At 36.9% G+C, this 23,492-nt stretch overlaps 1 protein-coding gene across 7 annotated transcripts; it reads left to right on the top strand.

The window, feature by feature from the left end:
• The first annotated feature begins 4,491 nt into the window (after positions 1–4,491).
• On the top strand, positions 4,492–22,159 carry pax6a (paired box 6a). 7 transcript variants are annotated; one of them, XM_051884865.1, is made up of 14 exons: positions 4,492–4,912; positions 8,356–8,499; positions 11,154–11,207; positions 12,039–12,062; positions 14,168–14,298; positions 14,676–14,717; positions 14,808–15,023; positions 15,305–15,470; positions 19,150–19,308; positions 19,478–19,560; positions 20,211–20,361; positions 20,476–20,588; positions 20,785–20,926; positions 21,294–22,159. In XM_051884865.1, exons 2-14 carry the CDS (start codon positions 8,487–8,489, stop codon positions 21,377–21,379), a joined length of 1,380 nt encoding a protein of 459 aa, XP_051740825.1. In that variant the 5' UTR covers positions 4,492–4,912; positions 8,356–8,486; the 3' UTR covers positions 21,380–22,159. The 7 variants fall into 7 exon arrangements, with proteins under 7 accessions (XP_051740825.1, XP_051740828.1, XP_051740827.1 ...); XM_051884866.1 differs by lacking the exon at positions 4,492–4,912 and adding an exon at positions 8,204–8,221; XM_051884869.1 differs by lacking the exon at positions 4,492–4,912 and adding an exon at positions 10,868–10,939 and having other exon boundaries at positions 8,248–8,499.
• Positions 22,160–23,492: the final 1,333 nt, after the last annotated feature.

The raw sequence follows: 23,492 nt of genomic DNA on the forward strand, positions 1-23,492 counted from the left end.
AAATTGTTTTGAATTCTATTTTGCTTCCTCCATATTATAATAATGTAGAGGTTAAATGTACAAATCCATATACTAACACTGTATGTTTTTCCTTAAATATAATATAGCCTACAAACTTTGTGTTCTTGCTTAATTTAAAATGACACTCATCATTCCATTTGCAGAGAATTCTAAAATCCTATTTCATAAATCCTTCTCCAATATTCATTATTAATCACATATTCATATTAGATTGACATTACCTTTAACCTTCATTTGCCGCTAGGAAGTTGAAGTTCAGAAAGAGACAGAGAAAGATATGTTTATTTAACTCTTATCTAATAATGAGAACTGTGACAAAAACTTGAATTCCCAGCAGGATAAAATTTCACATCAGTCATAATATCACTCCTTGAGACGCCCAGCATGCAGCTTTATTCCAATGCATCCACTGGGAAAGAACACCTGGAGGTGCGCAGGGCAAATTAGCATGGATTAAGATTGGGATGGAATCCTTTCAGTTATTGGCAAGATGGGGGATGCTAATTATAAGAAATTGCCAAGAGTCCTGGTCTCAGTGGACACTCGGATGCCCCAACAATAGTATAAAACATCCAGCGATGTGGCATTTGAAATTATAATGTAAATGGACAGAGTCACCAGGGAAAACAGGCAAAAGGGAGACTTAATTCTTCACTTGATGTCTTGCTTTACGTTGCTTACTCTGCCTCTGCATGGGCCTAATTTATGGGAATAGACTCATATCTACAACAACACTATTGAATGGTAGCAGGGAATGTCACTTGATAGGACAGTGTATGCTTACGTAACCAAGAAATAAAACTAATAAATGAGCCTGGGACTGCTTATAGAAAAGGAAAATATTGGATCTGATTAAAGAAATATTGGAGCTACAAATGGCTTTCAACACTGATATAAAGTGTAGAATATTTAAGTTCAACCTTTGCACAACCATGAGAAGAAACCATCTTGCAATTATATCTAGGAGCAGGTCTACTTATATCTACTGTGCATATTTCTTCACACTCAATTGCTTGTGAACTTGGATGGCTTCCAAATCCAGGCCTTCACTGTGCTTTCATTGTCTCTATGAACAAAACTTTGATTAGGTGAAATGCACAGCTGTCCATATAGCAATTACATGGAAAGACGTTTAGAAATCGAGACTCACTGACATATAATGATTTGGTAAGACAAAAATTATGCATATATATTCAATTCAAAACTAATCGGCAATGCACATTTTTCCATTACAAATTGATCTGTTTTCTTGTTTCGTTTTAGGTATTTGCACTTCACAATTGTTAAGGGGCAACTACACTGTAAAATTATTATTTTAATGATTTGTTATCGCAACATTTTTTCTTTTGTCAAATCAACTTAGATAGTTAATGTGGTTCAGATAACTTTAACTTTAACTATAACTTTAATTTTGAGTTTCTGTTGATTAAACCATTCAAATTTATTGTACTAACTCAAAATTTTAATTTAAATGAACTCAAAATTTTAAGGCATTCAGGTAACTTAAAAAAGTAAGTTAAACCAACAATTCTTTTTTACAGTTTAGTTTCAAATGTTTTGCACTGAAGAAATGCACAGAAATGGATCTAAAAGCAACAGTGCAGACCATGAATGATTATGGCAGCCCTCCTCATGATGAGGAGGATGATCTCAGAAGAAGGCAGTTTTTCCAAAGGCACGAGGCATATGTCTGACCTAACTGATCACAAAGAACACTGGATTTGTCCATTTATGGAGTGGAATTTTGGTCGGAATAGTGTGTCTTCATTATTTATTTATATACTCAATTTTGAGATGTTTTACATCACTGTCTGCAAAAGAAATTCTCCTCCAAGTCATTTGATAATCTTAATGTGCAACTTGAAAGTTGATGGACTATGTATCTCCATGTTCATATAAAAAACACTTCATATAATTTCAGACTGTATAAGGGCATTTGGATTCATTTTAAGCACACAATAAATACATCTGCCATTTTAAACAACCAAACAGATTCAAAATTATTGTTAATTGTCCACTGCATGCTGTAAGCACAAAAAGAATACACATCAGCCTATGGGGTAAAGCATGAATGGCCAGTCAAAACGCCCTTGATATAAAAAATATTTTCTGTGCAGGGAAAAAAAAATCAATTACTCCATTAATGTCAGTCATGTAGGTACAATAGTGTTTACTTTGTCCTTTTTTTCTTGACAAGAAAATGACAAATGTGCTCGATCCATTCATATAATTTTGTTGTAGGCTACTATGCAGGTGTCAGTCTTCGCTTTATGCTATTGGTCCCTGTCAATATCTAATCTCAGAGTCTGATCTCTCTCTCTCTCTCTCTTTTAATCCAGACACGGTTGCTCACAGGCTAGTCTACATCTTTCTTAGAATGCTGCGGTGAGTTATCGAAGATAACGAAATGTATGTTGCTGCACTCAAACACGTGTCTTCTGAAAACAGTTTGGGATTAGACGAAAATAATAAAGGCTTGACGCGCCTTTAAATACATTGAACAATCGAACTCAGTCTTGTCGCGTTGAGCAACAACACAGGACGTGGCTGTCGACTTTAAGCAAACTGCATCCAATCACCCCGAGGGAATTCAACTGATGTCGTTTGAACAAATAAAACCATATACACACACACACAAGCAAGCTTATTAAATTACTTCATAATCACCAAAAATCCACCTCCAATGAAATCACGATTAGTGCCAATGCCATAAATATTTTGTCAGGTGTTTTCACAAGTCAGGAAAGCTTTTGCTATGGATAAATTATCCACATGAGTGATTCTGTGCTGATGATGAATTAAACAGGCCGTCAGTTTTTTTTTTTTTTTTTTTTTTTTTTAATCGAAGTAGTTTTTGCTTTGATTAGCCACTAATTAATACAGGAGCACAAAACCCACAAGCATAAAATTGTATTCAATATTCAGAGCAGAAGAAGCCAATACGTCGATTATTCAACGATCATAAACATTCAGTAAAGGCAAACTGTCCCAAGGTAACCATTTTTACTCATATATCGCATCTTTTTCTTTTGCTCACACACATTTCAACAACAACAACAACAACAACAAAATGTAGCCTTAATAAACCGCAAAAGAGTGACTGAGAGTGTGAAGTCTTCAGAAATACTCAGTAGTAAAAGTTTCTTTATAAACGTTTATAATTTTTAAATACTTTATAATATTATTACATAATATATAGGCCTATGTTATAACATTATATCTATAAATAAATATCAATATAACATTTTTTTTCTGAAACTTTAACACTCGATGGTGTTCCACCATAAAACCGGTGGAAATAAGATTGTTTCCCGTGATAAATAGGAATGGTTGTCGGAGGGCTCCCCTTGCTTTCCTCTCGCCCTCTCTCTCTCTCTCTCTCTCTCTCTCTCTCTCTCTCTCTCTCTCTCTCTCTCTCTCTCCCCCAACACACACACACACACACACACACACACACACACACACACACACACACACACACACACACATGCTTGGAAGCAGAGGGTAGGCGTAAGGGAAAGCTGGCTGGACAGATTTAAGTTTACGCCTGATCGCGCTCTGGAGTGCAGGCCAGCGGAGAGAGGGAGAGACAGCACCTGGCCCGGCTTTAGCATCCCCATCTCGCTTTATTGACAGCCTGATAAGCGGGGCCAGGCCGTGCGGTTTCCAGTGGAGATCTCAAGAACTCTGCTGGGTTGCACCGGATTCACGGGGTCTAAACGGTGGCAGCACTTGATACTCATGTGCTCTCCCTTTTAGAAATGTGCATAGGCCTATTTTTATGAATCTGCTGTAATATTTTGTACAAAGATAGGCTATAATCTTTTTATAAATCAAACTAATATTAACAATTATGTTGGTGGCATTACTTGATGCAATAACACGCCCCAACGGCGGAATAAGCCGTTTTAATATTTTATATAGGCTGTATGCACATCTGACAACATGATATTATTACTGCGCGTGCATATGGACAAACATCAATTCCATAACATATATAGGCCTGGGGTCTCTACTTGTAAACGTTATTTTGTTTTGTCATCCGGCGTAAATAATCAAACGAGCTTCAAATTAATAGCAAACATTTTGAGACACTTTTTTTTGTTGGCCTAACAATAAATATAGTCTGCTGGTGACAGTTTGTAAACAGCATGAATGAATTGCAATATTGCTCGTGCATTTCATTTGAATCTTAAAAAATTGTATCGCAACAAAAAGTGATCCTTTATGTTTATAGGATAATAGGCTACCTCACTAATTCTCACTGACTCAAACATTCTTTTCATAGTGGTTTGAAATGTTAAATTTAAAACAGACTAAACCCATTAAATCGGAGGAACCTCAAAGGAACTTGATATGGCTTATAACCCGCACACAGCAGACGGTCGTTCCTTCAACTTCCCGGTTTGGGGAATGATAAATGGCGTCAATAGTGACGTGAGCCGTCACTCTAGCCAATCACTGCCAGGTCGAGGTTAATATTTAGAGAAAGTTGATGGTGAGACTGGGACGTCTTTTTTTATTCCGAACCACGTTTAAAGTGAGGTATTTTGAACTCATCAAGACAACACAGTTAACGTGCGACGTTTGCGTGTGTCGTAAGAAACACGAGGGAGAGTCCAAAGTTGGACCTGCTTTCATCTGTTAAATAGGCTAGTATTTTCATCAAGACTACAAAGAGGGGTTTACAATCTCTCACAACTTTTTCGTGGTTCCCTTTTCGGCTTGTTGGACTGGATATTATTTACTTTGGGAGTTGTTTTGTGAAACGGATCCGGAGGGGTGCTCTCTAGACACTCTCTCACGTCTCGAAACTCATTTGGAAACGTGCCTCTCATAACGAAATCACATATGATTCGCTAGCGGAACGGGCTATATAGCGTTTATTGAGGTAAGTTTACAAGGTTCTTTATACCATGTTTTAACAAATTATATGACACCACATTGTTGCACTGACATCATTTTGGGCTCTCGAGTACATAAATATTATTGGCATGCAGCAATTTCTTTTCCCTAAAACTATGCTGTGAAATTCATTTATTCTCCTTCAATACTTAATACTCGTTTTTGACATCATGCCAGAAAATTGCTTTATGTGCAACGTAAAGCCTTAAAAGACATCTGTAAACAGGAGATCCTCACGAGGAATGATTATGAGAAATATGTTATCTGTCAGATGAGAGTAAATATCATTGAACCATTTAACTAAGTAACAACGTTTTCATTATAAAAAATATGGGACGTCGCGCATCAGTAAAGCTTAATTTAATATTACAAAATAAACAAAAAGTTGAAAACGTATTTGAAGTATTTTATTAATACCTTCAATAGTAAGTTACAGAATAAAATTTTAGATATATAGATATATATATGATTAGGCTACAAAATATGAACTTATACATAAATGTAAACTAAATAAAAAATAATGAATGATCTTTTAATAATCTTCCGTTTGCCATAAAGGAATATTTTAAGATATTAATCTCCCATAATACAATATAATTCTTCCCATAAAGCAGAATTAGTGTAGTTAAAAACTGTGTATTTAAATGTAAGAGAATAAATATTTTAAGTAGGCCTAGGCTATTATTATCCATGGCTACTATGCAAATTGCATTATTCAGTATGACTACTGATATAAAACACAGTCGTTAGAAATTAATTTTAAGAATTAAAGTTCCCATTTGACCTGCAGTGCATAAACTTCGCCCTGAATGCAGATTACACGTCCCATAAACTCTGTCACAACTGAAACACGTCATGTTATCGAAATAATTTAAATCTTACACTTCACACAGGCTGCAAAACAATTCTCCGGCTCTCTCCTCTCCAGTAATCAGCAAAAGAAAGAACGGAAATAACAATTAAAATTATCAGCGCAGGACAACTTCTGTCTATTATAGCCTAATGAAATGGAATAATGTGTAACTTGCTTCTTTTGGATCCTAGAGTTACATAGCAGGGCCCTTTGCCAGTGCGGTGGTCTATGTCGCTGTGGGCAACCACACACACACGCACACACACATACACACAAAACTTTAGTATGCCCCCTCCCCCAGAACATGGCGACTGGATGTGGGGCTTGCACTGGCCATAACGATAAACTTTTCCCACATTGCCTTAATAAGAGCCAGTCTTTCTCTAGTTCTCTCTCTCTCTACACGTCTCTCTTGCTCGCTCTGACGTCAGCTGCATTCAGTCCTGTCCCCGCCCCTTATTATTAGTTTTTTTTTTCTCCCTGTTGAAAACTTTTAGGGAGAGGCGAGGCACCGTCTATTTTGCCTGAGGGAAATAACGACAAGATTAGGGTCTTTTTCATGACCAAACACCACTGACTGCTAATCCGAACTGTGCTAATTGATGGGAGGACTACAAGAGTCCATCCGTGTGAAAAGTCTCGAACTAGTCGAATATTTGATGTAGACCAGCCTTTAAACAGGTTATATCGTTAAAAGCTGCGTGGTTAAACGATAAAGTAAATATAGACACGTCTCTTTTCTCCATAAGAATATTTTTTATATCCTTACATAGAGTAAACGTTCTAATTAGAACCAAAATAGTTTTACAGCCTGATTCCATGGAATCATCAAGAAATACGTTTAATTTAACTTTAAAAACAAACAGGCTAGTTCTGAAGAACATATAAGCTAACGAAACATTGATAAGCCTAACTTTTTAAACTCCAAAAAAAAAAACAATAGCCAACCTTAAAACCCCTGATTCTTAATAAGATTCTTTGCTGAACCAGGTTGCTCCAAAGAACCATTATTTTTTAAAGTGTAAGATTAAAACTGCGCTATTTTGAAGACAACCATCAGTTAGCTTGCTACGAATATGATGCGGTCGTTTAGCATATACATACAAAACAAAACAAAAAACTAAAAACAAACGTGTGAATCTCAGTGCAGTAGCACAACGTGTTGCATTTCGAGCTGAACCCTTCACCAGCAAAAACTTTAAATGGGGAGGAGAGGGAAATTATTCGAAAATATCAAACAGTGTGGCGGGGTCGCACTGCAGGACCCGAGATGACAGTGCATGACGGTCGCGCCAGCTCATTATCCGACTCCCATTCAAGCGGCCTTTCATTGCGATGCAGACTCTTTGGCAGTGTCGTTTGTTTCCTCATTGTGCTATAGTGGGGAATGCAATGGTTGTCAGAGCTCGCATTCACTTTCGCGATAGTTTATTGATGAGCTCCGACTTTTAGCACTTTTCACATGTCAAAACGAAGTCAAGTGTATGCAACCACAGCTTAATTTTATGCTCCGTGCGTCCCAACACATTTTGTCTCTCTTTAAAGCTGTCCCACCATGCTATACGTGCCCCCTCCCCTCTCCAGTTCTTGTATCCCAACCCGGAATCTATTCCACTCCAGTGAACGGGTGGAACACCCCAAGCTGCGAGTGGCGAGCTGAGAGTGCAGCGCATGTAACCTCGAACACAGGCGCGGAGGGGTTGCTTTAGAGTTTACCGAGGTGTGTGCTAATGTCCAAGCAATCAACAAATGTAGTTTAAGTGTCCGGCCATGGACGTAATGATATTTTCATTTCCCCCTTGGCAACCCACGACACGGAGTTTCTTTTTCTCCCGCTGAAAAACCACAACAAATCACGCTATTAATGTAAATAGTATGGGGTCTCCCAACTGATCATTGAGCGCGCGCCGTAAAGGCTGATGACATTCTCAGACACCAAGTCAACAATGACACGTGGAGAAAGTTTGCGCTCGTTTCAATGGACAAGAGGAGCGTAAACTGACACAATATTACCGGAGTTAAGTACAATGTAAATAGAAGCAGGCAGACATTTAAGAAATTATTATTTGTACTCCCTTGAATGCTTAATATTTGACTACAAAAAGTTTCAGTACCATGGCATTTGGTAGCTTATGTCAAAAACTTTTTTTTCCATAAAAGTGTCTAGTCACCCATAATTCAATAGCCCGAACGCCCAAATGCATTCCAACGGAAAAATTGGGAGAGAACCTTATGCTTATGAGGAGTGATTAAGTAGGGTTGAAAACTAGATTTTCGTTCGGCCCTGTTTCCCGCTCTGTCACCGGGGCAGGAGGAAGTGTTTTGCTGGGAGATGATGACAGAGGTCAGGCTCAGCTAATGGGCCACTGAAGAGGAGAGGAGGCGAGGCACAGACCAGGAACACATACATTAATACACGAGTGCTATCACCAATCAGCATAGGTGCGCGCCCTCTCTCTCTCGCTCCCTCTCCCTCTTTTTCCCTCTCTCTCTCACTCACTCCCACGAGCGCACATTTTTCAGTCTCGCGCAGTCTTGACATCCCATTTTATTGTCAATCTCTGTTTCCTTCGCAGGGAATTTAAATTTTCCACCCGAGATCAGTTGGAAACTATAAAAGACAAACTGTTTGAGGACGATTTTCTTCAGAGTTTTCTCCTTATTGTAAACGAAGTATACCAGCGAGGATACGAAAGCTGTTGGAACTATGCCTCAAAAAGGTAAGTTAAGACATTCTTCTCTTTTGAGCAACTCGTACGCATATGCACCGCTTACAAGTGAAATTAGTCTTGCTAAATGTACACGCCAGGTTTAAAACTATTGGTTTGTAGCTAAATAATAATTATGAGAGGAAAAATCCAACAGTTAGCTACTAAAGTCATTTGTGTCCTTGAATAAAAAAAAACTTGAAAAGAAAAGCATGATACTAAAACAGAAAACTTAAAGCTGCAAAGCCTCGTGGTGTCAAACTAAATCATTGATTTTCACGGACGCTCTTTGCCTTTTTATGCTTCAGCTATGTCGAGTTTTGTGCCAAGCAAAGTTCTTATTTATGACAGAGAAAGCAAAAAGTCACAGTAGGCCAAGACCGCGATCAGTCCTGAAAATGGGAACGCAATGACCCGATGAGGTGGAGTGTCAGGTTGAATCACACCATCACATTCAGCCGGGCGCCACCACCAAATCGCACCGTGAACTTGGTGTTTTGCTTTTCGGTCAGGGACTGCTGCCTTCTTTGTCCCAGACTTACTATTAAAAAGCAGAATTACATTAATTTCTAAACTTCAAACTTAACCGTTAAGGTTACTCCATTTTGTTGTTTAGTTGGTAGCCTATAAAAAAATAAATAAATAAAAAAAAAAAAAAAAACCGAACAGAAAATTAGCGATATTATTTTTGTATCTAAATCTGTGTATAAGTTGATGTATGAATAAATATTAAATTAGACACTTTATCTGACATATATGCCTTTAAATTATGTAAATTTAAATGCACCTGATTCTATGTCTTTATTTTGATTTTAAACGGTGACAGTATTTATATCCTGTTTTGTAGGCTACATATGGTAGCTTTATAAATCTGTTGTGATAGGCTATAAATCAATATCGTTTTCAACTTTCTAAACTTTCACTCTAATGTACTTTGCGCAGAATATCAAAGGCTTGAATAAGTGTGCTTAATTAAGAGCCTTCATGTTGCACATTAGAACGAACAAAATGCAGATTAGGCCCTGTCAATTACAGACAGCACTATTAAAACAGATCATTAACTAAAAAGATGAGTGCAGGCAGAAGACCTTAAATAGCCCACATGGGTAAGAAATACTATCTAGTTTACTTTGTTAAAAAAAAAAAAAAAAAAAAGTTGAATCGTTACATAAACATTTATTTGCAACAACATCAACAAAACATAATTGTTTTAATTTGCCGTAATTTCTAGAGAAATTTGAGAAAATGGGAAATGTTGTTCAAAAAAAAAAAAAAAAAAAAAAGATAGTTAAATAGGCTACAGTACATTATTTTTAAATTATAAATGTTATTTAATGAAACACGTGCAACTCTACGCTGGCGATTAGTGTATATATTTATTTGTTGCTGTGCACTGTAAACCGCGCACACAATCCATCTACTTAAAAAGAAAAAAGAAAAATCAAAGAAGGGAGTATTTCTTCAGTGGCCTCCTTTTTGGTAAATGTATTGAATGGGTTCTTTATTGCAATTGTCTTTTACCAATTGAGCGCCCCACTGCGCTGTTGTACATTTTTTACAGCCCTTAACGACACATACCAGTAACACAATTACCTCCAGATACTTATAACAAGAAATTACTTTTCTATTTCGCGCAACGAGACAAACAAAAAGGCATTGAGGTAACGGGCACCGGGTCATAGTGAGCTGCACAGGCTGATGCGGATGAAGGGGGGTATACTGAACCGGGTGTAGGAGGAGGAGGAGGATGAGGAGGGGGGCTCGCTCCCTTCAGCTCTTTGTATTTTCTGAGAGTTGTTGTACGTTTAGTTGGAAGCGGTGTAGCTAGTTAGGGAGCCCGGGTTTTACTCTCTGGGTTTTGGTGTAGAGGGAGAAAGAAAGCTATTGTTAAAATTCAGCGGGGCTTTGTCGGGGACCCCTCACCCCTCCTGGCTTTACTTTTCCAGCGCAGCCAGGCGAGGTAGACAGCGTGTGTCACCAGAAGAGAGTATCTGAAGGGGAGAAAAAAAGTAGGCCTTGCCCACAGCATTTGAAGTTTTCTAATCATCAAGGTTAGGGGAAAAGCAGATGTACAAGTCAAAAATATTTTGTTTAATAACAACAACAACATCGTTTTGTTATTATTATTAGTCTAATATTAATCATTGAACGATTAAACTTAAAAATAAGAAAACTTAACTATAAAACTAAAACTTAAAAACGAAAAATGAAAAATTGTAATAAACACTGAGGAGTATACTTTAATTAAACCCAATAACAAATTAATTATTGTATTAGTCATAAAACAATATCTTAAAAAAAGCTAATATTAGATTTAGTTGTAATGCTAAAGAAATAATTACGGCTAGGTGTACTAATAAATTGTTTTGCTTTGTCCTAGGGATATTTTAATAGAGTGAAGCAGATGAGAGTCTATAAATTGTTTTAAGCGGACAGTCAACTCTGTTTCCAGGCAAGTTTAAACCCTGGGCATAAGTGTATTTGTGGAGACAGTATTTTTTGTTCTAACTTTTTGCAGCATGAATGCAAAACAAATGCTGAAGCTTTAGCCCACACTATATTGTCCGTAACTTTGTTGCACACAAGTCTTACACACATTGCACTGCAATACACATGATTTAAAAATGTGAAACTGACCAATGTTATTGTTTCTTTATGACTAATAGAATACTATAACCGGGCCACGTGGGAATCTGGCGTCGCGTCCATGATGCAAAACAGTAAGTGGAGTTCTTTTCTTTTTCTGAAATGCGTTTTTTCTCTTTAAAATAAAAAGGTGTTCGAAAAAAAAAAAATAATAATAAACGAGGAAAAACGTGAGAGGCGTCTAGCCAGAAAGGCATTTGTTTTGGTATATTAGTGAAGGCAGTTTACACTGTTCGTCAAAGGTGTTGGGCGTGTGCATGCTGCCCAATTTTTTGCCTGTCATTCATACAGCTCCCTCAAAGTAGCATGGTAAGCTAAATTCACTGCTTAATTCTGACTTTAATTATTTTACAGTTTTAAGGAACATCGTAGGCCATTATATCAATTCGTAAGGCTACATTTGAGAGAGCAAAAATTACATTCCCAGTGAGAGATTTCCTTAATTTAAAAAAAAAACAAAAAACATAGAAGCCTGCATAGCTATACAGCCTAGTTAGAGTGTCTAACCCATATGCTCTTTGCATAATTGTGTGTGTGTGTCTGTGTGTATTAGAGAGAGAGAGAGGATGTTTCTGCTTGACTTGCTTTTAAATAATTGCTGAATTAATGTTAGCATCGGCGGCCAATCCACCTAGTCCATTAGCAGAGACGAAATTGACATTGCATGATTCTGATGGAACGTCTCTCATGTTTATGAAACACCGCGAGAGTGAAATAATAGACTGAGCTTTGATGCAACATTGAGTGTTGTAGAGCATGAATAAATTACATGCGCTGATGTGTCTGTGTCTTTGAGATGTGTGAAGGCCAACTAGCAAAACATATACTTAGTCATTTGTAGAAAGTACTGAGTAAGTTATGATTACAATAAATGAGACATATTTTCTCTCTTAATGCTGGACAAGAGGTGTATGACATCTGTAACGAAGGTGTGTTGAATGTCATCCTCTCATTTCTATTGCTTTTATTGTTGTAAGTGCCAGTTATTTGCTCTGTCTTCATACTAACGACTTGGTATACTGTTTTAGTCACTAATTTTGACGGAAGGTGCCAAAATCTGGAGTAACAAAGCATTTAAAATTAGGTCAGCTGAAGTAGAACACATGGAACTATATATGAGCGATAAATAAAAAAATCATATCCCCACACTTTTAAAAACATTATTATAAATACAAGCCAGGGAATGAAATCACTAAATATTACGCGACGAAAAAAACGTTTCCCCCCTACGAACTTTACGTAGATTTTTTTTCTCAAGGATAATCAGTGAAATGTCGTCGTGTGATTTCTCGCGTGTATTACTAAAAAGATATCATTCGGGTTAGGCCTTTGGTTTGTTTAAAGGTCACAGGCGGCAACCCAAGCTTTGTGCTAATAACTCTTGGGTGTATATAGAGTGAAGCGTCCAAATTGACACCATATGTCTTCTTATTAATTGATTAGAAACAGAGTACCGCGCGCGCGATGATTGCCACTGGGCGAGACCGACACCATTCACCGTGGGGAATTATAGAACGATTAAGACTTAACCTTTCAAGCGAAAGTTTGATTTTATATCCTAATCTGAGTGTTGGCCAGATCAAATCAAGTGGCTGCATTTAAGAGCCATACGGCATATGGTTTCAAAGCCAATAAATCTTCAATGCGTCTATTACGGGGCAGAAAAAGACGGATTGACTGTAATTCCGAATTAAATTTCTCACCGAAAAGGAATATATATGCTTTCTGCCTTTATGTTAAGTGTTAATTAGAAATATTAGCAGAAGTAGTTCTCAGGTAGAATAAATTATAAAGCACGTCGTTATATAGAATTTAACCTGCAAGACAAAACAGCATCCTGCATATTTGCTTCCAGTGCTTAAATATAGGCAATAGAGGTTTGTCACTTGGGAAAAAAAAAAAGAAATGTCACTTTTAATATATTAAGGGCGAGGCGCGCCCCCGCGAACGTACACGCGCACAGCCCCTGGCTACCTTAAAATTAAGCTTCCCTTAAAGGGGAAATGAGTAGAGTCCAATTTAGTCTGAGTGATATCCAAATGCAGACAGAAAGGGTCGTTTTATCATGCTACTATTTGTCGTGACGATGCGATTTTCAAAAGCAGAGCGATGTCATAAAGTGACATGCCTGCCACAAGTGCTCCAACTGATCTTTTCAATTAGCCTTCCATGCATGATCCAGGGCGACTTCCGCCTATTTCCAGAAATTAAGCTCAAACTTGACGTGCAGCTAGCTTTATTTTAAAGACAAATGTCAGGCAGGCTCATCATATTTTCCCCCTCTTCTATATTTGGAGCTTATTTATTGCAAAGGAGCTTGTGCTCTTGGACTCAATTTAACGCGAGGCTTCGGAGGGAAGGGAGCTGAGAAGTAAAGCAAACCGGGAAGGCGGCTTTTCCGTTTTGGCTTCAGGTTTGGTGTGCTTTTTGGGGGCTTTTCCACTGACATAGTAACATAAGCTAATTGCGTACATAGGACATGCTGTGCATTGCTTGATGCTTTATTATTAGTAGTATTTATGTTTTTAAAAAGTTGTTTTACTTAATGCTTTAAATCATTGCAGCGTTTAAGAAGTTTTAATGTAATGCCACAAATAGCATTACGCCATCTGATCCGTTTAAGGCTTTGCAAAGATGCGCAAATCTCGGCTCAGTGGGTTGGAGATGTTTTGCTCCAGATCATACGAGAGCGCTGACGCTTAATCAATGTTCTGCATGTGTAATTATATTACAATTGTGTATTAGGAGATTATGATATTACGAGCACATCTGGAGAACAGTCGAAAACATATGACAGCTGAATAACAGCAATAATTACCGGCTATGCTGATTTAAAAGCGATTTACTCTGGTCTTTGCTGAATATTGAGATTTGTTGACAATGCTCTTGTAATGCTTGACTCATTTGAGACCTGAAAGCTTCTATTAAATACAGCTTTGATTGGATTCTGTTTGAATAGAGTTTGTATTTTGAGTGTGGTTTGCTAAATGCTGGGTGAATTACAACGGGACCTTACCTTTTTCTCTTTTTTTAGGTCACAGTGGAGTGAACCAGCTCGGCGGTGTGTTCGTCAACGGCAGACCGCTGCCCGACTCCACGAGACAGAAAATAGTTGAACTCGCTCACAGTGGCGCGCGGCCGTGTGACATATCCCGGATTCTGCAGGTGATGAAAATGCATATTTTCCGTTCATGTGAACTCCTCACAAAAAAAAAAAAAAAAAAAAAAAATCTAAATAATTTTACATAAGTTTTGGTTCACATTTGTGCTGTTCCATACTTACGGTCTTTTTCCCAGCTGTATAGTTTTTTATATAAACCTCTGCATTATTAATGCCAGCGAACAACGAGGATTCATTTCAAATTTCATTTTGGAATGCATAAACAGTGGTCTTGTCGAATGGATCGAAGCACTTCTCATCTTTTTTTTTTTCCATTTGGCAATTTTTAAAATTGGCGACCGAAATGCATTTTAAAAAGTGCATCATTTCTCGTACCACTGAAGACATATTTTTTGTGTTAAAGGTATTTCTTGTGTTATAGACCCATGCTGATGCAAAAGTCCAAGTGCTGGACAATGAAAACGTAAGCTTATCATTGCTTGCAGCATACACTTAACATTTCACACTAGTTTTAAATAATGTATGTGAATTGTTTCTTTTGTTTTCCATCTAGGTGTCGAACGGCTGTGTGAGTAAAATCTTGGGTAGATACTATGAAACAGGCTCCATCAGACCCAGGGCGATCGGAGGAAGTAAACCACGAGTAGCGACTCCCGAGGTGGTCGGCAAAATTGCCCAGTACAAGAGGGAGTGTCCGTCAATCTTCGCGTGGGAAATCCGAGACAGGCTGCTATCAGAGGGGGTCTGCACAAACGACAATATACCCAGTGTAAGTTCATTCAGAGAAGTTGGCATGAATTCATTAACAACATTAATGCGTAATAATTTGATGCGTTGCTTAAACGCATGCACTAATGACCTTGAACGTGAACATTCTCCAGCATCGGCCACTGCTGTAATCTCCTCTCCACCAGAGGACAATGCAATGCGATGTAATGCTCTGGCATGTAGGCCTATGCAGAAATGGGGCCAATCGTTCCAAAAGCCAAGATGCCACATCGTGGATGCGCTCTTTAATTAATGTGCCGCATCTCTGGGTTCGTCTTTCAGGTGTCATCGATAAACAGAGTACTGCGCAACCTGGCTAGCGAAAAGCAACAGATGGGCGCAGATGGCATGTATGAAAAGCTGAGGATGCTGAACGGTCAGACCGGCACGTGGGGGACCCGGCCGGGCTGGTACCCCGGAACCTCAGTGCCAGGACAGCCCAATCAAGGTATGGCTATTTTACTTTCCATAGAGGAAGATGGTGCAAAAAATGGGCATTGTATTCTCTGATTGTAATTTTTCAATCTGGGTGAATTTAATATGAATTATTATCAAAAAAGGTTAAACAATTACAATAATAATAATAAATGCTTATAGTTTTTTTTTTTTTTTTTTTTTTTTTTTTTTAAATTCCATAGCGTTTTGAAGTATTATTAGATGATATATATATATTTGAATAAATGCTTCTGGTTAAATTCTATGCACTCTAAAAAATGCTGGGTTAAAAACAACCAAAGTTGGGTTGAAAATGGACAAACCCAGCGGTTGGGTTAAATGCTTGCCCGACGTGCTGGGCAGTTTTATTTAACCCAACTATTGTTTAAAAATTACCATATGGCTGGCTTAAAATGAACCCAAAATAGGTTGGAAATTAAAAATCAGACACATAATTACTAGAGGCAAAAATAATAATCAAAAGGTGAAGATTTATTAATAAGCAATTTAATAAATGTTTATTGTTTAATTATTATTCATTAAACATATTAATAAATGTTAATTTCCAACATATTTTGGGTTCATTTTAAGCCATTAATACAGTAATTTTTCAAGAATAGTTGAGTTAATTAAAACTACCCAGCAGGTTGGGCAAACATTTAACCCAACTGTTGGGTTAAGACAACCTAATCGCTGGGTTTGTTTTTAACCCAGCATTTTTACACGGGGCTTAATTTGCTGTTATAATGTTAGTAATTAAATGGCTGTCGATTTATTAAATAAATTATATGACATAACAATAATAATAATAAAATTAAAGAATAATAATTCGAGTTGCAGTCCACCTTCACAGTTCACAAAGAAAGCTACATCGAAATAAACAGAAAGCAGCGTGTGGATTCCCTGTGCAAAATATGTTTCTGTCACACAGAAAAAATGTGTTATGGGAACAGTTCTGTCGCTATGTAATAGCTCATTAGAGAACGTTTTGTTTCCCATTAAGGCGACATAAATACGCGTTTAGTTTGAGGAGACAGCTGTGGAAATGTTCCACCGGAGACACCCTGGACATGATATGGCAACGTTTGCCAATTAGAGTTGTCAGTGTTAAAGGCGCTGCATGCACAACGAAAGACAGACATATAAAAAGATACAACTAGAGAATTAATGTATGTAGCCTAATATCGGCGTCATGTTTAGCTACAGCAACAGCTACAGCATCGTGTGACAAAAACAAACGTGTTTTAGGCCTTTCCAAGGAGTTGGTTCAGCCGTTATAGCCTATAATATTTAACACGTTTTTATGAGTAGAATATAGTGCAAGATACGCATATGGACTAACTTGATTTCGCCTGACATGCTACATGTAGTCACTGCATATTTAAAACTGTTTATTGTCAAGTGGCCTCGCCTACCCAGAATGTTTTAGACGAAAACTTGGAACATGCTTATTTACTTAATTAACAATTTATAATATGGATTAATTGCCAGCATTATTAAGCATCTAATTTCTGACAAACTCAAACCTGTGCGTTTAAATTGTAATAACAGCCTCACTAGCCTATCTTTGATAGAGCTATTTTTGAGAGTATACAAACATAATGCTTTTTGTAATTAGCTAAACATCTCTTATATAGCTGTCATAGAAGTCCACTCCCAATGCAAGCTATTAGTCTGGGTGAGGTTTCTGAGCGAGACAAATATGGTCGCAATCTGATGAATGTCACGCAACACTGAATAAAATCGCGGATTCATCTGGGCTGACAGGACGCTAAAAGAGACAACTCTATCGCATTCAGAGGACTCATAGCAGCCCCTCCCTCCGCCATAGGACCGGGGTGCTAAAGCCGTCTAAAGGATTTGGACACTTTCTCTTTTCCAAGGGTCCTCGCATGTTTTGATCAAGGCCTCCACAGCTGAAAGATGCCGCGGTTGTTTTGCCACATTTTTGCTTGCCTTCCGCCTCACCGGTTACGACAACGCCCCAATAAGGAATGATTTTATTTCCCACCGCCTTTCTCAGAGAAAACAAATCCTAAATCTGGCGACAGTTGGTCAGGCTTTTGAGAACAGGCCACACATTCGGATTATCTCTTGAAAAGTGTGGATACTAAACACAAAGACCTTTTAAAACTTTCTTAGAACATAGAAACGCACTGTCTTTGATAAATAAATTACTTTGAGAAGAAAAGGAAAGCTGGTAGGCCTAATATCAGCAGATTCGGTAACCATGTTTAACTTGCATCATACCAGTAAAAAAGTATGGAAAAATGTATTTTTATTATTTGTTTTTGCTTTAGTCTGAGCTTCATACACCTATGGTTATATGTATTTGCTATGAGCTTAATTTTAGGTTATTACTGTTACCCAGTTCACACCTCCAGAAAAACATACCTAAATAATTAACTGATTAGTCAAATTATATACTTCCAAAAATAAATCTCATAGCTGTAACCTGTGGGAAACTATACTCTCAAAAATTGCTCATTTGCCCAATAAGACGCAAAAACCAAACAGTGAGCTAACATTATTATATATGATTCTATATTTAAAATATTTTACGGACAGGCAGTTGTAGGAGAAAAATGGAATGATAATAGATAATATTTTTTAACTGTGTTTTCCCACTAGTTTACATGTTCTGTGAGCATTATGTAATAAATTCACAAAAGACCCTTTAAATATTATACATTCCAAATTATGACTGACACAGACATCATCTTTTAAAGAAGCAACTGGAAGTTTGTGACTATTTAAACCACCAGCCATGTAAAAGTCCATACAGTCTGGAGTTTCATTTATAGTTGACAACTGTGTGTAAAATATCAACAAGTTTCTTTAGACTTCTCAAACCCAAATGTTTCTGATGGGATTAATTAGGCACTGGTGTCCAACAACACAGCAGGTTAAAGCTTATCGACTCACAATTGGCACTCCTATCCCCTTGTCTGTGACAAACAAGAGCCTTCGCATTTCGATGTCTCATTCACGGTGGCCTGGCTGTTTTCCCTGCGCCTATAAGAAGGTATAAATCCTAACCGAGGTTGAACGGGCCGGCCCTTGGGACAGTGATTAATGACAGTAGAGCATAAAGGTTAACACGCCGAGCTGAAAAGTCTGTTGACTGGAATCCTCGTGCTACAATGACTGCTCGAGAGAATCCTTTTGTCGCCTCGTCCAATTGTGTCCTCAAAATTCAACCCACGAAAGTTTGCCATCCGTCCTCACAGCGAGTATTTAAGAGTTACCCTTACTCTCCCGCATTGTGTGGCTGTGAAAGCATCCCTCTCCTATTCAAGTATTGGTGGTCACCTCAATAGCTCTGCAAACGCCCATATGGTGGCCGTAGCCTAATTGAAGAACTCTGGGATGAAAAGGGGGGAGAGGGTGTTTGGTTTTTAAAAACTTTTGAAAAGGTTTCTGGGACATTTTATCGCATTTCTGTAGAGCCCTCATGCTCGTCAGCCTTTGTGACTCGATGCTGAAAGATCTAAGCGAGCGTGCTCTAAATGTTTTCCCACAACATTGCAGAGGGCGATACAGTAGCCTACAAAACGCTCCACTAATTTTGTACCAAACTTTCCCTGCATAAATATGACAAGCAAACTCTTAATTAAAGCAAAGAGTCCAAACAGAAAATGTGAATTGTGTTTTTACTCAGACATATCTTACATTTTATATTTCCTTTTCAGATGGCTGCCAACAGTCAGACGGAGGCGGTGAGAACACAAACTCAATAAGCTCCAATGGGGAAGACTCAGATGAAACACAAATGAGGCTTCAGCTAAAAAGAAAATTGCAAAGGAATCGCACATCTTTCACACAAGAACAAATAGAAGCACTTGAAAAAGGTAAACATGGAGATTATTAATATTAAAGCATTAGCAACGACCAAACAATTCATTTAAAAAATACAACTTTTTTGTAAAACTTTTATTTGTTGGATTTAAACGAATAGCTAAATTACTTTGCATGATATTTTAGCTCTTTTTTAACATTATTTTTTAATGTTTCCACCAGAATTTGAGAGAACGCACTATCCTGACGTGTTTGCGCGAGAGAGACTTGCTGCGAAAATAGATTTACCAGAAGCAAGAATACAGGTGAGAGAAAACACTATAAGCTACAAAAACAGAATGAAAACAGGTAAAATGGGTTGCCCTTGTTTCATAGCTGCTCAAACAATATCACTTTAAAAAGTTTTGTGGCTTTTAGTCCATATATATATATATATATACACACACACACACACACACACACATATGTACATTGACAAAATTCACTTTTAGCAGGTATACACACTTAAAATTTAGTCTCTTTCTCCTGGAAAAAACGGATGCAAAAATATTGATGACTCATCCTGCACTACACTGATTTTGTCCAATCAAATGTCATCTTTAATGAGAATGTCCCACCCACTAAAGATATGTTCAACCGAATAACAAGTAGCTGTGATGTAACTAAATCCTATAGGCGATATAAATAAAAAATGCACTTCGGTATGCCCTACCAAAACTTCCTGGTTCAACAGGAAATATGTCAACACAGGAAAGAAAACTGCCATCATTAGATTTCATGGGGTCTTTAAATAGCTGAAGGTCTCCACTGCAACACTGCAGAAGGAAAAATATTAAATACAAAACCTGAACTTCAGCACTACAAAACCTTAAGTGTCCCACTTAATCAGTCTTCATCCTACTAGATATTAATTATTCTACGCTGTTTTAAAACTAACTAAAGCATGTCCTTCCAGGTGTGGTTCTCAAACAGAAGAGCAAAATGGAGGAGAGAAGAAAAGTTAAGAAATCAAAGAAGACAAGCCAGCAACTCTTCGAGTCACATACCCATCAGTAGCAGCTTCAGCACTAGCGTTTATCAGCCAATCCCTCAGCCCACAACGCCAGGTAAAGACTCTAAAATATACATAATGTCGGTGCACGAGAGCCATAAGTAAATGCTACTGAAACTAAGTGCATTTAGACTTTTCTAAACCTTTTTAATTTTTACTTTTTCAACAGTATCCTTCACATCAGGCTCCATGTTGGGAAGATCAGACACAGCCCTTACGAACACATACAGCGCCCTGCCACCAATGCCAAGCTTCACCATGGCCAACAACCTTCCTATGCAAGTATGTCAGTTTAGTGCTTCACACTGTACTATATTGTTCTGCACTGTTGTGCCTACCTCAATGCTTCAAAGGATTAGTAATTTGATATTTCCGCACGCTGTAAATCTTACGCAACTACAGCATACAGGTCTGTAAGGCTGTTTTATATCAGACATGAGTGTTGCTGACAGGTTTGCCCTTCTTACCCCCTCCACAGCCCAGCCAGACCTCATCCTACTCCTGCATGTTGCCCACTAGTCCTTCGGTGAATGGGCGGAGCTATGACACATACACACCACCGCACATGCAGGCACATATGAACAGCCAATCAATGGCCACCTCAGGCACAACCTCAACAGGTAAGTGTTTATTCTTCTACTAAAGCAAATAAATAAATATTTTTTAAATATTTAATTTTTAATATTATGAACATAATTTGATGTTTTTAATATTTAAAAAAAAATAATTTAAATAATATTGAATGATATATAATATAAATAATACAAATGATATATTAAATATTAAATGGATTAATTTTATATCCTTATTAAAATGTATATAATTTATAAAATGTATAATATATACAATATTTTATTACTTTTTTTATTTAATATTATATGATTTGATATTTTTATACATTTTTTTTTTATTTTTTTTTTTATAAAAGCTCTTAAGTTACATAATATGAAAAGCCTAAATATTTCCTTATTTTTTCTCATGCTACAGGTCTAATTTCGCCTGGGGTGTCTGTACCAGTCCAAGTGCCAGGCAGTGAACCAGACATGTCCCAATACTGGCCCAGACTACAGTGAGAACAAGACGCACAAGAACAAAAAAGAAAACAGAGGAGAGGATAAAAGAGAGGAGCTCCTTCATCTCCTGACTTCTCTTGGCTTCAAGGCAGGGCTGTTCAGCAGTATTTTACTATGGAAGGAAAAGAGGAGACTCTAAAGGACCTTTTTGTACTGGGATAGTGCCACTTCTCTATCATTCTTTGGACACAAAGACTTGAAGAATAAAAGAGAACAGACTTCTGTAAAGTGCCCGGTATTATATCGTAAAATGGAAAGAAAAAAAAATCTCTGTTTTTCAGTTTCCAAATTAAGTCATTTTGATGTATTTGTACATGTAATGGCCAATTGTATGTTATGACAAAAAAAGGAAAAAAAAAATTGAACAACCATGGATGGACTGTCAAACTAAGTTGGTCTTGCATCGGTGAACAGAAGAACATTTGTGCAGGCTTATTCATCATTGTTTTTTCATCATCAGCTGATATCAAGAACATCTGCCCATTTCTGTTTCAAATGTGGACCTGTAGAAACAAACAATCTCTGTATCATTTCAAGACAAAAATAGCAGGAGTTCAAAGGAAGCCAATCCAGAATTTGTTTTCCAAAGCTTGCAGACAAAAGCAGGCTGTTGAACATGGTGACTGCTGAACTGGAGGAGGAGGAAAATGTTTGGTAGCTTAAAACGGTAGATTGTGTCTTCGATGTAATTCAGTTTTGTTTATGTCAAAATATAAGTATTTGTCTTCCCTAGAAGTCTCGCAGAACAATTTCTATAATAAAATTAATTTCATTTTATAATTCTCTGAATATTCAATATACATGCTTTTCACTGAAGGGCACTTTTTAAACATAACTAACATTAATGTGGCTGAAAATAAGAAAGGCGTATCAGTTATTACACTCTTCAGCATATGTATTTTGTTGTCCCTTTTCATGATAAAATCAACGATCAATCATCTAATTTCATCCAACCAATATCTAATTATTGATTCATTCATTTTACATGTTTAATATGAAGAATTTTCTGAATAGGCCATTTCAGCTTATTTACAATAAGGTCTTATATGTTAACCTTAGTTAATGCATTAGATAACATGAAGTAACAATAAACAATATATATATTTTTAAAGCATTTATTAAACTTTGTTAACGTTAGTTTAAAAAAAATCTGAAGTAAAGTCCATCGTTTGTTCATGTTAGCTCACAGTGCATTAACAAATACAACTTTGGATTTTAAAATTGTATTAGCAAATATTGAAATTAACATTAACTAAGATTAATAAATGCTGTAAAAGTGATGTTCATTGCAGGGTTAAACTAATAAAAACATTTCTGTTAATTGAAATAAAGCTGAAATAAAATAAAATAAAAATATTAGTTGAAAAACTTCAACTAAATGAAAATTAGAAATGGTGCCTTGGTAATAAACTGAAATACGTTTAAGTTGAAGTACTAAAATTATTAACTGGAAATAAAAAACTATAACTAAAACCGAAATAAAAATAAATTAAACCTAAATAGCAATATGTTTTTTGTTAGTTCTAATATAGTTAAACAATAATAAATGAAACCTTACTGTAAAAGTGTTATCAATATATTTATACAGTATATATAGCAAAAGTACATCTCAGAGACGTCTATTTGAAGTCTGCATTTACATCTGCAAGATGCATTTTTTTTTTACAATGTTTGCTTATCTGCAATACGTCTCTTGGACGTTTCATATCAAATGTCTTATACACATTTTAGAAGAAGTCTTTAAGATATTAAGATTTAGAATGTATGTAAAACTGCTTTTTCTAAGATGTTTATCAGATTTTTTTTTACACAGCAGATGCTTTCCAGATTAACAGATCTTTAGCAGACATCTTACCTGGAATGTGATTCTTGTGACATTTCAGTAAGACTGTTGTCTTTAAAATAATCTGCACGTTATTAATGTTGTCTTGTTACATTAAGGAATGAAAAGCACAAAGTGGGGTCCCATAGTCAGAAAACTCATACACTGTATGAGAGCTATCGGCGTGCGTTCAGGAATCAGTTCGGTAAATGCTAGGTTCAAAACACCACCAAGACTATTGTATAAAACAGCAAAGAAGCAAACAAAAAGAACTCAAGCAACTGTTTACTC

This window comes from Ctenopharyngodon idella, chromosome 24 (genome assembly GCF_019924925.1).
Source record: "Ctenopharyngodon idella isolate HZGC_01 chromosome 24, HZGC01, whole genome shotgun sequence".
Lineage (NCBI taxonomy): Eukaryota > Metazoa > Chordata > Actinopteri > Cypriniformes > Xenocyprididae > Ctenopharyngodon > Ctenopharyngodon idella.